General features: G+C 37.1%; 1 protein-coding gene across 1 annotated transcript in view; it reads left to right on the plus strand.

Annotated features, from left to right (window-relative positions):
• Positions 1 to 7,166: 7,166 nt before the first annotated feature.
• The window catches only part of LOC144434302 (MAM and LDL-receptor class A domain-containing protein 1-like), a 40,369-nt gene continuing 29,474 nt past the window's right edge, over positions 7,167 to 18,061 (plus strand). Inside the window, exons 1-10 of the mRNA XM_078122754.1 lie at positions 7,167 to 7,218; positions 9,256 to 9,396; positions 9,785 to 9,902; positions 10,663 to 10,904; positions 11,634 to 11,768; positions 12,848 to 13,192; positions 13,882 to 14,022; positions 14,723 to 14,985; positions 15,678 to 15,762; positions 16,486 to 16,524. Coding sequence (XP_077978880.1) covers positions 7,167 to 7,218; positions 9,256 to 9,396; positions 9,785 to 9,902; positions 10,663 to 10,904; positions 11,634 to 11,768; positions 12,848 to 13,192; positions 13,882 to 14,022; positions 14,723 to 14,985; positions 15,678 to 15,762; positions 16,486 to 16,524 — 1,561 coding nt within the window. The remainder of the gene's footprint in view (positions 7,219 to 9,255; positions 9,397 to 9,784; positions 9,903 to 10,662; positions 10,905 to 11,633; positions 11,769 to 12,847; positions 13,193 to 13,881; positions 14,023 to 14,722; positions 14,986 to 15,677; positions 15,763 to 16,485; positions 16,525 to 18,061) is intronic.

Genomic DNA, 18,061 nt, shown 5'->3' on the forward strand with positions numbered 1-18,061 from the left:
ATTTTATTTGTGTAGGTTTATAGGAATCACGTCGTTACCCAATCTATCGCAATACAGCTAGATTAATTCAATTGGAGTAAAAATTCCGACCCTAGTTTAAGCCCCCTAACCTAAATATTCTTTTGCCGTGCAAAAAAGGTAAACTGGTAACAATTTACTTCAAACTATTTCCGTGTACACCTTTATGCCTCTGCTCAACTGTATTTCACTTTTTAAAAAACATATTCCCAAAAATCTCATTATTAGTTATCAAATGTAATTGTATAAGAAAAACATGGACTCCACCAGTGAGCTGAACTGGGGTAGAGTTAAAATGTAGATAACAATTGGTCCCTATGTGTTTACTATTAGAATTTGGACATTTTCCATTAGGTTAAATACCTATGATCTTGTATCGGGATTTGGATAGCTTGGCCAACTTTGCGCCCTCTAATACTAATTTTTAATTCTTGCCATTGGATGATCAATATCAGCCGGAGGTTGTTGAAAAAATGTTAGTTTTTTTCTGGCAAATACCAGATTCAAAATAGCGATGATATTTTAAAACTTATAGATAAAAAGAAATAACGGACTTTACCAGTGCAGGACAGTGTACAATGAGATATACAGCAACAAGAGACACTGTGGTTCATCAAAATGTTTGTACTGTTCTGAACCATGCATGCAGTGAAAAAAATGACGTGTGGCATGTTTGAAAGAAAACAACATACCTTACCGATGAACCAAGTAATTTTGAAAATAAGAATATGTCCACTACTTTTCCAAAAGAGTAGGTCTCAGGAATATATCATTATAACATTATACCAATTATTAACATAATTCTAAACTGGACTACACCTCTTCCACCCAAAGTAACGTATCATTTTCCAAAAAACTTGGGGAAATTCGGTGACAATTCTTTGATGATGAGTTAGGTAAAGGCAATAAACGACACGAAGACAATAATTCCCAAAGATAGCAAAGGCCCCATTATGGTACAGTGATAGATACATGATGAACACCGGCAGAGTATGGCCAGGCACTATACTCTAAAGGCGACTCCTAATATAAAGCATGGCTTTTGGGTCACAGCAAAGAGAAATACGATCTGTTTTGTGTTTTCTTCAACAATACTAACCAAAAATGTTCATCGCAAATTTTGCAAAGGTTATATCGCACAGGCAGTTCAAAGTTCTTTTTAGCATTGATCTTTCGGTCTGTCTTGGTCGACGATCCTCATCGGAATGACAAATGCCATAGTTACAGCCGACCACTAGGTGGCGGTATGATCAGCCGATTGAAGAGATGTTAGGTAGGTCGATGCTCCCCCCCCCCCCCCCCGACTCTGTAATCCTAGGATTGTAGCGTCTGATGTTTATAGCCTCCATGATCTTGCTCGGGAAATCATGCGGGGTTGTATCAATGAGTTTACCGGCGTGATTGTTTAGCTAATATAAAGCCGATGCTACAGTTCTGCCCCTCACAGATTTGTGATGTTCCTCGGTCCTTCCCAATTCGCCAATATACACCTGGTCACAGTCCTTACACGGTACCTTGTATATCACCCCGGAGCGTTGTTCATGTGTTGTCTTATACTTGGGTGGGACTAAAGGACGTCGCAGTCTCGCAGGGTGGTGTGCGGTTAGAGTGCCACAGAGATGTTCTTCTTCCTGTAGATCCGACACACTTTCCTAGACTAGCGTGACTATACATTTGTTTCGTTGCCGGTCGATTTTAGATGTGGGGGGGGGTTTCATTGACCGAGTGTGGTGGAAGAAGGACTCATTTCTACAATGGCATGACCTTGAACGGTGGTATCTGTACTTGTCCCCGTTTATTACGTACATTCTTTTAAAGCGATGCAGAACAATAATTATACATTACCATACACACTGTTTGCCTAGCATACCACAGGGGCATCCAAAATGTGATTGATTGATTGATTGATTGATTGATTGATTGATTGATTGATTGATTGATTGATTGATTGATTGATTGATTGATTGATTGATTGATTGACTGACTGATTGGTTGGTTGGTTGGTTGGTTGGTTGATTGATTGATTTTGATTCAAGCAAATAAATATATAAATTGTCATAACTGTTGCCCTCTTCCTGTCTTTTCTCACTTTGAATTGACTGAATAAAGTCACCTTGTCTAATCCTTGTTTTTAATAACTGTATACATCTCTACTGTGGTATCAGTTACACTGGTGTACGTCTTTTCTTTTTCCACCTTGTTAGTATGTGATTGGATGTTGACTTGGTGAGATTATCCCTCAGAAGATTAGACGCCATGTCAATATGAGAGGAGTGGTACATATATCCCCGTCTCAAGCACTTCTCCTTACCAAGTTGTTATTAAACTTAAAAAGGTACTTCAACCGTATGCAGTTGCTAATTACATGATGGCACTGTCAATGAAAGGATCCGAATAGCCTAAAAATTGCCTTTTAAGAGTTGAAAAACCTTCAGAACTTCTAGGGGAAACCCCTTGAATCCCACATGAGAGGTTACATATTCCCATCTCTATTTTATTAAGATTCTATTTATTTAAATTTTGTGTGTGTGAATATTTCAACTATATGTACTAGTCGCTTACATGATGAAGTTGTCTTATAAAGTATTTGCGAGATATAGTTAAGTAGCATAGTCACAATGAAATACCTGACGTGAATGTGACATTGAAATATTTCATCTCCGAGCTAGGATTCGTTTTTGTATCTGACATACTTTGGGGAGGGACGGGGAATTGACGCCCAATCTGTCGCATAAAATGTGACCCCTTCCGATTTCGTTTCCAAAAAAGGCTTCCTAAATGTTCGGTCTCTAATAGTAATACACGGCCCTTCGTTCACATATTTCAAAATGTTGAGTTAAAATGCTGCCAGACGTGACAAGAGACATGAGTCCAAGAAACGACTATGAGGACTAGATCCACTTGCTGCGACCACATTAATACATTTGAAGGCATTGTTTGTTTCCCATGGTTGAATCAAATTGACTGAAGTGAAGGCTAGCACTCCATAAAAAGAAATGGATACACTCCACTCCACCACGTTATCTCCATTATCAGAGCTTGTGACCCACTCCACTCGTCACATCACAACTGACAATTAATTCATTGCATGCTTGTCAGCAGTGAATTTAGTGACATGCTCTCAGTTCAACAGTGGCAGCTGGGTATTGGGATGTGTCAGCAGTTGTGATGTCGCACCGACGGCAGAGGTGGGATTCCAAATCACAAAATGATGCAAAGTTACATCATGCAAATGAGTAACATTAAAATGTGACCCTCCCTAGCCCTGGGAACAGTTTTGTAAAATGTGACCATTACCCATGCCCTGGTCCTAACTACTTTTGGTTCCCTTATACATGTACACCAGATGTCGCTGACACGTCGCATTCTAAACGAGGCAGGTGCTATGCACGTGAGCTAGTGTCGGTTGTCAGGTTCAACGTAGTATTAAAGCAAATATACCATAATATAAGAAATTCAACTTGGTTAGTTGTGTTCCAGTCTGTCTCAACTCCTAGGCAGCAAGACTTCATTTAAAACGATATATCATCAACTGTGTTATTTTTTATTTCGCTTGCGAATGACGCGACACATAGGAGCCCTCATCTTAGATAGTTTGCCGTTTCAGCAATGTGAACTATACAATGTAAGTTGCAATAGGCAGAACAAAGATCTTCGCAATGTCCGTAACGTATACTAGAGAGACCTTACATGACCACTCTCTTCTGTTGGAATAAACTCAGATTTGTTGTCAATATGATAACAAGTTGACGCTGTTTGATTTGAGGGGCGTACCTTTTTATTTTTTGAGCGGACAAGTAGGGACAAGTAGGAGGCGGTGATACTACTTTGTTACAGGGCGTATCATGCAAACATAGGTCTGCAAGATACGGCACTGATATCACTGATTCTGTCCCAAATTTGAAGCCGACGAACTCATTTGATCCCCTGAAAAAAAAAATCGCTTCGATCCTTGGTGACACCTCTTCGTCGCGTTCAGGGCAAGCTACTCCGGTCAAGGTACTATTAAAGTCGCGTGAATTTTCAAAAGCATATAGTGAAGTGATCTGCCTATTGGGGCCATATGATGTTTCGTATTCGAAATCAAATTTTGCCATTTTCGTCAATATAGTGCACGTGGGGGGTTGAAAGATTAATAGATCATTCGACAAAACAATTTGTTAAATGTTGTTTTTCTGAGATCAAATTGTAACTCGAAATATAAATACTTCTGAACAAATGTCGTCAACGTGAAAAGTGGAAGAATTTTCGATGAAGTACATGCACGGCACTGAATAGTCGGGACATGTTGGGAACGAGGTACTGATAGCTCCTGGAAATTAATATTACCCCAAGCGTTCTGAAAACTCTTAATTCTTGTTGAATATTGTTCTTTGACTGACCTTTTTTGATGTGGTCCATCAATATACATTTTGTGGCCTTTTATGTGATAATATATTCTCCATCTTAGCTGTATAACCGCATGTTGTTCAAACACTTAAGTTTGTTACTGTTGCTATATTTGTTGTTGTCAATTATTTACAATGGTCATTGAAGTTTCAGTACACACATAGCTTGTATCTATCATGGCACTACATAGTTTGAAATTAATCATTCTGTCTGAAACAAGTGCCAGTGGTGACCTATTAGGTTAGAAGGGGGTAGGGTTGGGGTCTGAGGTCGGACGAAATGAATTAAGTTTCTTAAATCTAATATTGAACTCTTGACGTCACTCACACGAGGCTTGTACTATTCGTATCAATATCAGCCATTGTGAACTTGGATCGTGACGACCAGTGTATCTCCCTCTATTAAAGTTTTTTTTTTGAAAGTTTGTGTTTTTTGGTTTCATGATTATTTGTTGTTCCGACATTTGAAAAAAATGTGGCAAATGATACATGACTGTACATGATCTCCGATAAAACAGAATTGAGCATTTTTACAAAATATGCTTTAGAATTTATTAAGTAACCCAAAGGGCAGATCGCTTGTCAACGTAAGGTCGCACATATCTATGTGGATATGATAGCGTCGCGCGACTTTTTACCTTTAGTAAATGCACCGAAGAGGTGTCGCCACGTACGGATGGAGACGCTGTTACATCTTAGGGTATCACATGACTTCATATTTGAAATAGAATCAGTGACATAGTCCAAAGTGTGAATTATTTGGTGCACTGATAATTTTAACTTTACGGTTCTGGTGGACGTTTTTTGCCTTTCAGTATGACAGTAATTGAGATGAAAGTGGCGATTGTTTTAAACCACATATTGATTTTTCTATGGGGGTTATAGTGTTAGAAAGGGCATGAGGCAACATTTCTGGGGTATGTCAACAGTGCAATGACATCAATATGACAATAATATGACAATGACAGTAAATTCACTCAGCGCTGTCGTGGGGCTCGGGATAATCTGTGGTATTGTGTCAGTTGTGTGTAACGAGCAAGCACAAAAGACTACAGTAAACGTAACAGCCAAACAGAAATCATGATGTGCACACTACATCGGATTTAAATTCAGATTGTATGCCTTGAACTTGTGATTACAAATTCAGAAGGTAAAAATCAAACATGCAAAATTGTTTCTACAGCTTGCAATAAGAACGATGTTATGGTGACACATGTCAATTGTTTGTACTTTATAAGTACTCTATACTATCCGCAAATTATACTGCCATTGGTTGGCTCTCTATTCAGATATTTTCAGGTTTCTATTCAGATATTTTCAGGTTTTATTAATAGTTACCATGGCGTGCTCTCGTTACCCGTACCTTCTGATGCTGCAACTCTACCTTATACCTAAATAGTATTTTTATTCTAATTCTGTTATTCTAAATTCACTGTAACTTTTGATCAGCTGAGGTTAATAAATCACTAGTTCCTTCACTTCAGGATGCATATAATGTCTTAGTGTAATTGTATTTTATGCTCACTCAGTATTCATATAATTCAATTTGAATGCATGACCATAATAAAACCTTCAGTAATTACATGGGGAGGGGGGGGGCTGGAGAAATATGAGAAGGGGTTACTTTTTGCAAATCGGGGGGGGGGGGCGACCATATTTTAGAAAATGGGTCTCACAGGACTAAAATGGAAACAGTTGGGTATTGAGGAATAATGTTGAGATTTTGACCTCAGTTTCACTAATATGTGTTGCCATCTGATATCGGGAGTGTTGCCATCTGATATCGGGAGTGTTGCCATCTGATATCGGGAGTGTTTGGGAGGTAATGCTCTGGCCTTCAGCCCAGCCAATAATCCAAACATAAGTATAAAAACATGCAAATGTCACAGCCTGGGACATGTAGTAGCTACATAGGACAGTTCGTTCATTTTCCCATTTCACGTTAGGCCAAATAAAATAAATTGTGTGTTTCCACTAACCCAACTTTTACTTCCGACCCTAAACAAAAAGATACGAAATGACTTGTCTTCTTGACCTTCACGCACGCACGCCTGATTTCTTTCCCCAGCGATGCGTGTACATATTTCATCAAACTGTCACAGACGGGGTACTCTGACCGACATTTTGTTTGTTTTGGGGTAGCAATATTTTTCAGAAATAAAAACAATTAAAAAAGGTAAAAAAAAAATAATAATAATAATAAATGCAATAAATCTCGACCTACCTACCCTATTTCTGAAGGCATTTTATCGGAAACACAATTATTTTTTTCACCTTATGATCTTCGTTTTGAGGTGGGGGTGGGTGGGGGTGGGGTGGGGTAGGATGGGTCTCAACTACAGCAAAGTAATTACGTTTTTTTGTGCATCATGTTTTAAATGGCACGGCCCCTTAATTAGCTATGTACATGTAATAGCAAAGCCCCGGATAGAACTTGGCAAAGGAAGGTGTGTTTTCATGTCAGTTTCTATGGTTACTGTCAGCTACAGACATACTTTACTGACACTTTCACCTTTTCCCTCTCAAATATGATTTGATAACTACGTATTAAGAGAGACAACTCGGGACCCACCGCTCATTTCAACCACCCACTGCTTCTCTTTAACATCGACTGTTTTGTACTGTTATTGTTCAAAATATCCAGACAGAAGTGTAATGTAACGGAATTGTACTATTTAGATTTCTGTCGTTCCTCTTTTCAGTTTTTCTCAAACAAGAGTTTGTTAGTTCTGACGAGAGATATAAGACGGATTTCGGAGTATGATGATGAAAAAGTTAGTCGTTGCAATAGCGATATGTTTCGCTGTGGCAGGTAAGTAATGGTTTCTCTAAATTACTCTGACATCATTGCTGTAGTTTCCTTAACAACTCATATACAAATAAAATCAAAATTTCTTTGCGATTTTGGATGTCCTCACGATCAAGGTAAACACGCATAGACCACTGTTATCATTTAAAACATTTGAATGTATGCATCACGTTCTTCAGAGTTGCTCCTAGAAGAGTACACTTAGGGGTGACATCAATAGTTCAATGTTGGATAAAATACTAAATTATTTTAGTTAAGCTTCAGACCCTCCCCCCCCCGCTACCCCACCCCCGTCTAACTAAATTGCTAAAATCGAAAAATGTTTCGCACAGCACAATCAATTTCAAATCAGTAATGTAGAAGTATACAGTGCTATGAATACAAAACCGGTATGTAGTTAAGAAAAACTCGTTCTTTTGTTGACAGTTTACCGTGCCAGGCTTTTACTATATCGAAAGTTCTTCCACTTCTCAAATTGATGACATTTTAAAAGAAATGATTCCATTTAGGAGAACAAATATATCCATTGAAAGTAAAATCGATTTTGTAGGTTGAGAACGAAAATGGCTCAAACCTCCACCCCAAAGTAAAAGAATTGTGTTTTTTTTTAATTCTACCTTAAACTACTTCTCTCTCCTCTTATTTTAAAAGAGGATTTTTTTAACGCACACGTTTTCTTGCTGTCAAAAACAATGGATTAATCTACGTGGGATTTTAAGGTGTCACAGCATTTCATTACTTTGTCAAATAACTTTCCGATTGGCACCAAATAAAACAAACAAAACGACGCCCCTTTCTGGTGCAATCCCGGAGTTGAGATGTCAAAAATCAACTGATACACGCCCCTCCATTACTCAGCAGTTATATTATTCATTTCTCCTGTAATAAACTAACCATTGAACGATTTAAAGCAATATTTTTGCATGTCGTCATCTGCCTAGACATAAATCTTAATAACACTCTGCTACATTTTATCGCTGGCACAAAAAAAAATCTTACATCATTGCTACATTTTATCGTCTGGCCTGATATAAGTTAGGTGGTCAAGTATTTAGCTCTGCTTACCACTGCAGTCTGTGTTCGATCCCACCCGGTGCGGTTGGATTAAAAAATTAAGTCTATATGTAAGTATGTAATTTCTAGAGTTACATCGTATAGACAGAAATGAATGTTCTTGTGGCACGTTGGGGGCGCTCTTCTTGAGCGCCGTAAAGTAATGGGGGAAGTCATTGAAAGACGATCGCACAATGTGGACATGTCGCGCACAAGCTTAATAATAAGCGAACATCGTTCGTTTAGGACAACGCCCCCCCCCCCTCCCCTAAACATTAACAAGTGCGACATCACACGTTTATATAATATGATGTCAACCATGATGAAAATTGCAGCGGTCGACGATCGATGCAATGTAAAAAACATGATGGTAAACATGGAATCCCAACCTTATGAACCTGTTTACTGAGATGATGGTAAACACATCAAAATACTACCATAAACCCAGCACTGTATGTCACATTCGAAGTAAATCTCAATAGTAAATACAGAAGTTTTTATCACTGAAGGCGTGAAAGTTTGCTAGAAGTGCGAAAATGAAGTTCAGCAATCGCATTGATGCCAGTCCCATCCCAAACGAAGTTCGCTTGTTGGGCTTGTATGACATTGTGCGATCGTCCCTAAATCTCATAACCTCTGTGTGTGACCGACACCGGTAATTTAATTCCCCGTGACTTGATTTCTTTCACCGACATTACCCTCTTCAAATAGACTTGCCAGCGTGGAGATATAAATCCTATGTGACCAGAGGCTATTGGCTGGCACTATTTCGATTGTACGCATCTAAAAACACCGTGGCTTCGAGAACGTGCACACACATATGAGTTTCGAGAAGGGGAAACGGGAATATGTGAAAGAAGTCCAGTAATTTAATACACGACACATCAGATTCATAAGAAAGACAAAATATAAAAATTGATCAGCAATAATCAAAGTTGAAATGCGAACTGACTGTATTTATTTTGTATGTTTTATTTTGTTGTCTAGCTTCTCAAAATTTGGACTGTGATTTTGAAACTGACTTGTGTAACTGGGTCCAGTCAACAGACGATTCATTTGATTTCACAAGACAGCAAGGTCAAACTGCCTCTCCAGATACCGGACCTAGTGGAGACCACACTAAGGGAGGTAAGATTTCGACAATGCCTTAGCTATGATGCTAATGCGAACAGGAGCCAAATATGGATTTCTGTTAAGACGTAATTGCACTATATGAATTCTTCGTTTCAAAGAATTCATTCTGTGGGAAAGCTCCACCCAATTTTCCCTAGAAGCATGTTTACTGTGTTGGTTAAGGACAACCTAAAGTTATTCGTTCTTTTCACAAAGTGTCGGTTACCCTTTATCTTTTTGTAGAGAATTTAATACTTTTGAGGGACTGCTCGTATTATCTCAGCTCATTGTATAATTTTTTTAAACCAAGGTGGCCTGAGGCATCATCGATGGCTTTTGCATCCATCCTATAAATAGTTATTGCCTTGTCAGGGCACTGTGATTGTGATTTGCTTTCTTACAGTGGATGGCTACTACATGTATATAGAAAACAGCGAGGATAACGATGCCGGCGATTCAGCAAGACTCAACAGTCCGAGTGTCTCGTTCTCAGCTAATCAGCCCAAGTGTTTATCCTTCTGGTAAATAATTATGTTATTTTTACCCTTCGCAATGTGTGTCTGTCTGTGTGTGTGTGTGTGTGTGTGTGTGTGTATGTATGTATGTATGTATGTATGTATGTATGTATGTATGTATGTATGTATGTATTTATTTGAAATTGAAATTTGAAATACACTCACACTAATTTGACTACTTACCCGAATTGTTGATAATTTCTCTGTATGTCTCCGTGGAATATAGCTAAGCTGTCACAAAACGTACCAGGGCATTAACGTAATATACATTGATACTTTTCATTGGAAGAGGGCGCATACCAATTGGCCTAAATATTATTTGGCAGTTTTCAACAATTATAATGTGTCTTGATAAGGTTGTTTTAATAAAGTGTAACTTATTGAATGCATTGAATGATTCTATTTTAGTAAAACAATATTTGACTCATTTATGTTGATATTCATGTTTAGCAATGAGAGTAATTACCATCCTAATAAAATTAAACGTATTGATTGGCATGTTCTTGTGTTACAAACTACGTGATCATTATGAAGTAAATGTTGCATACTGAATTGCCTCATTAGCATATCATAATTACTGCCTGAGTGACTGAAATAAATAAAATGAAATTTGTTACATATATACGATCCTGGTAGAACAATAGATTACATATTCAACTTGACCTTTCATCTTCACTTCCATCTTTAAGTTCAAATGCTTATGCAGAGACTAGAAAAGTGGAATTCTGGTATTAATAATGTTTATTTCGTTGATATATATATATAGGTACAACATGTACGGAGCACACATTGGCTCATTGAATGTTTACTTGAAGAGTAGCACACTTGGTAGTACAGTGTGGAGTAGAAAAACTACGTATGGAGATAAGTGGATACAAGCTAAGGTTAATCTTCTAGTGTCGTCAGATGTATCGAGGATTATTGTTTTGGAAGCTGTACAGGGATACAATATATTGGGAGATATAGCCATTGATGACATCACATTCCAAAATGGTTATTGCTCACCAGGTATAGTATTCATTACAGATTGTCGACAGCAACTATCACGTGATAATATAACATTAAAATATCGAACGCACGATTCATTTGTTGATCATTTCATTCGTACAAGCGTTGTAACATAATACTTTTTTTTTTAAAAAGGTAGTACGGTAGATTTCGTCTTACATTGCAAATGCTATTAAACGATTCATTTAAGTAGAATGCCACTCCAGGAAATAGAGATATTTAATAAAGTATGGATTCTGGAGAGTAATTTCATGATTTTACATCACCTACAATTATTTGTGATTTCAGAGAAATATCATGTTGATCTTGCATGTATAGGTATCTTTGCTATGGGCTATTGCATCATGGGAATCTGTAGAAATAATGTAATGTATGGTTGAACACTGAACATTCATGAAGGCTTTTTACACTGACGTGTATAGCATTTATGTACTCATGTACTCTTGGTGTTTTTGAAGTCACAAGTAATTGTTGGTAATATATGTGAAATCATATTTTGTGAAAATGTCTTTATTACCGTGAGTGGCGTTCAGTGAGACTGATCGCATAATTTCATGTTAAGATAAACACAATAAAGTTAACAGAGATTGACACCCCCCCCCCACACTATTTATCTTAAAATCAACCATTGTGGTTAGTCTCACTGAATTTAATACATCGTTATACAACGTTGATAGCATTTGCAAATTAAGACGAAATCCCGGTGATATAGATTTCTTTATGTTGCAGCTAATATGAGTTGTGATTTTGAAAATGGATTATGCGGTGGTGCACACGATGTCAATGGTGATTTCAATTGGGCTCTCATCAGAGGCGATGCTAATGTTGGCCCTGCCGTGGATCATACATATGAAGCCGTAAGCGGTACGTCATTTATAGGGAAGGTCGATATGTAATATTAAATTAAATTTACTGAGAGTTGATCACGTTTAGACCAAAATACACTTGTTCAATATGCTCACACAAATCAGAAATAGAATATGAGATTGCCGCATTTGTTTTTTGAGCAATGCTAAAAATAGGATATAACGTGAACTTCATAAATTATGAAAATTGTATATTACGATAAAAACACAACTTTTTAAACCTGCATTCGCTTTATTAATATCTTGTAACCAGGTCCAATATCTTTGCTACGTAGGAAAAGTGGTATTGCAACAAAAACATTAAAACATAGAAAAAAACATACTAAAACTATATTTCTAAGATTTCCTTGATATCTTTCATATGGTTGATCACATGACTTCATTAGAAACCACACATATATTTATAATGAAATAGCGTTCTTCTTATAATGTCACTTAAAATGGAAATGTTATATTTACGGATACTTTCCTAAAATAGGTGGTCGCCAGGTTTATTTTTGCGTGAACCCAATGGAGTGTGTAAAATCTATCATTTCTTTACGTTCCCAATCCTACCACATGGGGCGCTGTACTATTCTTAATCTTCGTGATATACTCGAGTCTAAATTCGTACGATCATCATCAACCCCATTGTTCCAATAATGATAAAATATATGTCACAGTGATAGAGAGTTGGAACACACAAATATTTTCAGAAAAAACACTCACTAGCTTCATATGTCCTAAAGAGATTAGAATCTTTAAATAAATAAATAAATAAATAAATAAATAAATAAATAAATAAATTGTATGTATGTATGTATGTATGTATGTGTGCGTGCGTGCGTGTATGTATGTATGTATGTATGTATGTATGTATGTACGTAGAACATATGTCTGTCTATATGCCTGCCTGTCTGCCTACCTGTCTGTGAATGAATGAATGAATGAATGAATGGATGGATGGATGGATGGATGGATGGATCGATGGATAGATTGATGGCTCTTCATGTTTTGCATTATAAAGGTCTTTGAAGGAGAAATAATCTATTTTACCTTAATATAATGTACGTAAATTCTTTATCATTCTCCCGATAGGTCATTACTTATATGCGAATGCATCATCTAGCAACTCCGGTCAAGTCGCTCGATATATCTCAAAGACGTTCTCAACGGCTTCAAGTCGATGTCTACAATTCTTCTACGCCAGAAGTGGTGTTAGCATGGGTGTCTTAAGTGTACGACTTAAAATCGATAACATCTTGAGTCACCCGGTGTGGATGCGAAATTTAGAACTTGGAGATAGCTGGAATCTGGCACAATTCTCATTAAGACAACAGAGCAATTTTGCGCTTGTGTTTGAAATTGTACGGACCAATGTTGACACAGGCTATGTAGCATTAGATGACTTTCAGATCCTGGACAGTGACTGTACAAATCCAAGTAAGTTATAACTTTGATATGATAATGTGTAATCCAGCTGCTAAAGTGAATAAATTGTACATAAGTCCGACATTCACTACATACTATGATATTCAACTATTAATAAGGTAACATTGATATCCTGAAATACATTGAAAAACAAAACAAAAATGGTCACTCTAATGTAAAGAACATGCTGTTGACATTATAGTTACTTGAACACACAGAACATATGAAAGTTAATCTTATTTGGTTAGTTCCTATCATACCTTGTCACTCATTTATAATTCGTTGCAATCCTGCCAACCGTTTTGTTGCAATCTTGTCAATAATTAATTATTTATTGCACTCCCGCCAATCATTTTAATCTATTTCAACCATGTCAGTCATTTATATCTTGATGTAACCCTCAACCATTTAATTATTGCAATCTTGTCAATCATTTAGTTTGTGACAACCCTGTGAATAGATTCGAATGTGTTGGAACCCTGTACATCGATATCATTTAGAATTTCGTGCAGTGATGTAATTTTCTCACAGTTTGTGACAACCCTGTCAATTATTTACAATTTGTTGGAATCCTGTCAACCATCCATAGTTTGTAACATTCCTGTCCATAATTCATAATATTTGGCACCCCAGTCAAACATCTATCATTTTTGAAACCCTGGAAGTAATCATGGAATTTGTATTCGATATATTATTTTCAGCTCAGTGTAACTTTGAAGATGGCAGGTGCTCATGGACAAACAGCTTGAATGATGTCGACATATACTGGATAATGAACATGGGTGCTACAGCAACAGGTGATACAGGACCATCGGTAGATCATACCACAGGATCAGATACAGGTAAAAAGGATAATAAGTTACATCACATCGCATTGCATCGTGTGGCACTACGTCGCGTCGATACTGCCACGTCACTTAACATGACATCATACCACACCATACCACACCCTAGCACATAACATTACGTTACACCAAATCAAATTGAAGCACTAAAAGGGGTATCGCAGCACAGATATATAAGTCTATGATCTATACAACAGGACTTAAAAGTAGACATCAATGGTTTCTACACTTTTTTTGGCATGGAATACATTGAAGTATAAAGGAACACTCAAATATATATGAACAGAAAAAGATTTAAGAAAGAAACGTTCGCAATGATCTCTTCAACACAGTTTGTACAAAATACATGTAATAGTGAGTCCTTGATAGATGTACATGTCAAATGTATATGTTACGAATCACAAAAACATAATACAGGTACTGATAACGCACATAAACAATAACATTTTGTATGACTGTGAACAAAAATACAGTTTTGTGTAGTGATGATAATTTGTGTTCATGGTGAGATAAAATATAGCATTTTATATACTTGTACACTATCAGTTTCTGTATTTTGTGTTACGTGATTTATAACAACAAGCCTTGTGTGTGGGACGTTACAAACATCTTGATACCAACGTGAAACTCTATAGGCACTCTGGTTTGGTAGTACATAAATCAGAAGTAACAATGTAATTCTTGAAATTGTTTTCAGGCACTTACCTATTGATGGACGCTTCAGGGTCCAGTACCGCGGTCAATGCTAAGCTGTACAGCGAAGTCCTTCCAGCAGGACAGGACTACAGATGTCTAGAATTCTGGTACTACATGTACGGTATTAATATGGGTACTCTCCAAGTAGACATCACCATTGCCGATGACCCAGATTCCCCAGATACCATATGGACATTAAGTGGTGACCAGAATGATAAATGGAATTATGGTAAAATCCCATTCAAAGCTCGCAAGGAGTCCCAGGTATGGCTTAAAATAGAATTTTACGTGTAACGGATCAGTGTGTACACACAATGATTATGCATTGCAAAGAATTGGTTTGTACAAATGGATGAATCTATGTGAGGGTGAATCCAAATTAAATTCCTTTAGTATTAACGGTCTCACCCATTCTCCGTGAACGCCAGAGACTTTCCTCTTAACAAAGAAATGGCATTGTCAATGTGTCCGTTAATTAGGAACAGTGTCAATCACTATGTCTTGACCTTTCACCTTGCCCAGTAGCTGTAACTGGGAAGATGTCTTAAATTATTTTTTGCCAATTGAAAAATACATGACATCTTTACTGGAAACAGCGCCATACTTCTTATTAGCTGATGAAATGCCTTTTAATACCTGTTATTGATGACGACTTGTACACCGGCTTGATATCCGTATGTAAACAACCATGAATTAAGTACGGGTTATTTTAATTGTAAGCAATAGAAAATTTTTGAGATGATGATATACAATCACTTGGCAAAATACATACCCCAGCAACTTCAATCTACAATTTAAAGTCGACATTGGATAAAACACTTTCACTTTAACTGTAAATGCCATAATATAATGTTTTTTGTTCATAACAATATTTTATTATAAAGCTCTTTACAACATCTCAAATTATTTTAGATACCTAAGTATAATACTAAGTAATCTTTGTGATTCTATCCAAGATAATCTTTATTGCTACACGTGGAGATGGTTCGAAGAGTGACATTGCAATTGATGATATTGTCATCAGCAACAGTTACTGTATAGGTAAGTTGTGATTGCTATTATTAATCATCATCTATATAGTTAAAATATGTCTCTTAAAAAGTAATGGAATATATATAGACCCCCTCCCTTCCTCCACAGCAATGTTTGGCAGATACGGGCCTCCTTCCCCGCCTGCACAGTAGAGTGCAGACGATATGCCCCTGTTCCCTGCCTCCACAATCGAATGATATGCCCCTTACCCGCCTTCAGAATGAAGATATGGGCATCTCTACTCCGATTCCATTGTAGTATGTTGAACATGTGGTCCCTTGATAAACCCAACTAAACAGAGGTGTATGTAAACTTAACTAATCCCAACCCCTACTACACAGGTCCTCACAGTAGTACGAGGAAGACATGGACCCTCTATCTAACTCCTTAGTAGCATGTTGACAATAAGGGGCCTCGCTACCCCTACTGTACATTAGATTGTAGAATGATGGCATCCCTACCACACATGTCTGTGGAAATTATGGACATACCCACCCTAACTGTGCAGACGAAATGAGAAAAAACACCTCATAGAGAGAAGGCCGTTAGGAGACAGTGAAGGCTGGTGGGATGTTTATGGGGTTAGGGCACACAGACTTGAATTTTGACATCTGGCGAATCAAAATGACGTGCGCACAAACACAATCAATATATGTATATTTGCAAATAACTTGAGATATTATGTCAGTGAGTGATTGGTTTTGAACAGTATTTATGTATTCTAATATTCAGGTGCACCAAATGGAGCTACAGTTCATCCACCAACCGTCGGTGAGTTTATACATTATGCTGTTTATGTATGTTAATCAATCAGTCATGATATCTAGAAAGGAATGGATAACTTCGATAAGGACAAAAAAAAATGTTTTTGTTGTCAGCGCGCGCATCAGTAAAATACCCCGCGTCGATTTTTTCGTGTTTGTCTGGTCTTTGTTAGAATCTTCAAGGGTAATGAGTAGAGGCATGGCAAGGGGAGTAAACCTGGTGATCATCACACAGCAGCCTCACAGGTTAGTTAACAAACGTTACGACGTTTATTGATATGTAGCTTAATTATTTTACCCTTTTTGGCCAAACTTGCTGAGTTTGGGAAATCCAATGCAGAGTGCATTTCAAATTTGATGAATCACGAGTAATGTTAGGAATAAAGCATGGCCATTGATAACTATGAAAAAACGTAAAATTTCAATGAACTCATTCATTCATTGAAATATATACTGTTCATATACTGTGACGTTTGTTACCTTTGTTTCATGAAGCTCTTATATCTTGAACAGGAACATGATCAAAGTATTCTGTTCTATTTATAATGAAATATGTTATATGAATGTCAAGTTCTTTTTTTAAGTATTAAATTTACATAAATATTTTATCCTTTCTATTTAATACAGATGCCACACCTTGAAGATATGTATATAACCCTCCCTACATAAATTTCTGCTTCAGTGAAGACAACTGTAGCGCCAGTCGTGAGCGAGCAAATGACATCTGCCCCACATACACACTTACTCAAAGTACTAGATAAAAAGAACAATATTTGTCACACAAAGTAGAGTGAGTGAAAAAAATTGGGTAGTTGCACCACTTGAGACAATATATCCTGACTAGAAACAAATATCTTTTTTTGCCTAAATAAAGACATTGTTACTGATTCGCACTCAAATAAATGTTTGGTTGACTATAAAATATGAAGACATTAATAAGTTCACACCGTATGTACATCGTATCACTAACTGGGCAATATTACAAATCAAATGAAGCTTAAAAATTTGACATCACAGTTTTTGCTTGGATTATAGCAGTCTACTATCTGAATTTAAGGTCTGTGACCCTATATTATGCCTGGTGTAAATGTATGGTCAATGACCCCAAAGTACGCCTGGTGTAAATGTATGGCCCTATAGTATGCCTGTTGTCAATTTATGGTCAATGACCCTATAGTATGCCTGGTGTTTGGTTGGCGACTATATTATCTGAAATGTGCTTGGTATGTGACACTATTACATGTATGCCTAGTGTTTGATTGGCAAGTCAGTCATCAAAATCAAACTTTATTACTTAAAAGGGTCTTCTTGTGGATAGTAATTCTGGCGTAAATACGTATTCGACACATGCTATAGACTGGCGTCGGAATTTGTATACAGTAAATATATCGCAACTGTTTATCAATGTAATTTGTCCTATTACGGGCGATGGTGGTGTTATCTGTGAGAGAGGATGATTAAAGGGGAAAAAAGAGAAAGAGGATACAGTAATTTACCTTGGACGTAGAAGATATAATGTATCTCCACACCCAGGCGTCTACTAA

This window comes from Glandiceps talaboti, chromosome 4, assembly GCF_964340395.1.
Source record: "Glandiceps talaboti chromosome 4, keGlaTala1.1, whole genome shotgun sequence".
In the NCBI taxonomy this organism is placed as follows: Eukaryota; Metazoa; Hemichordata; class Enteropneusta; family Spengelidae; genus Glandiceps; species Glandiceps talaboti.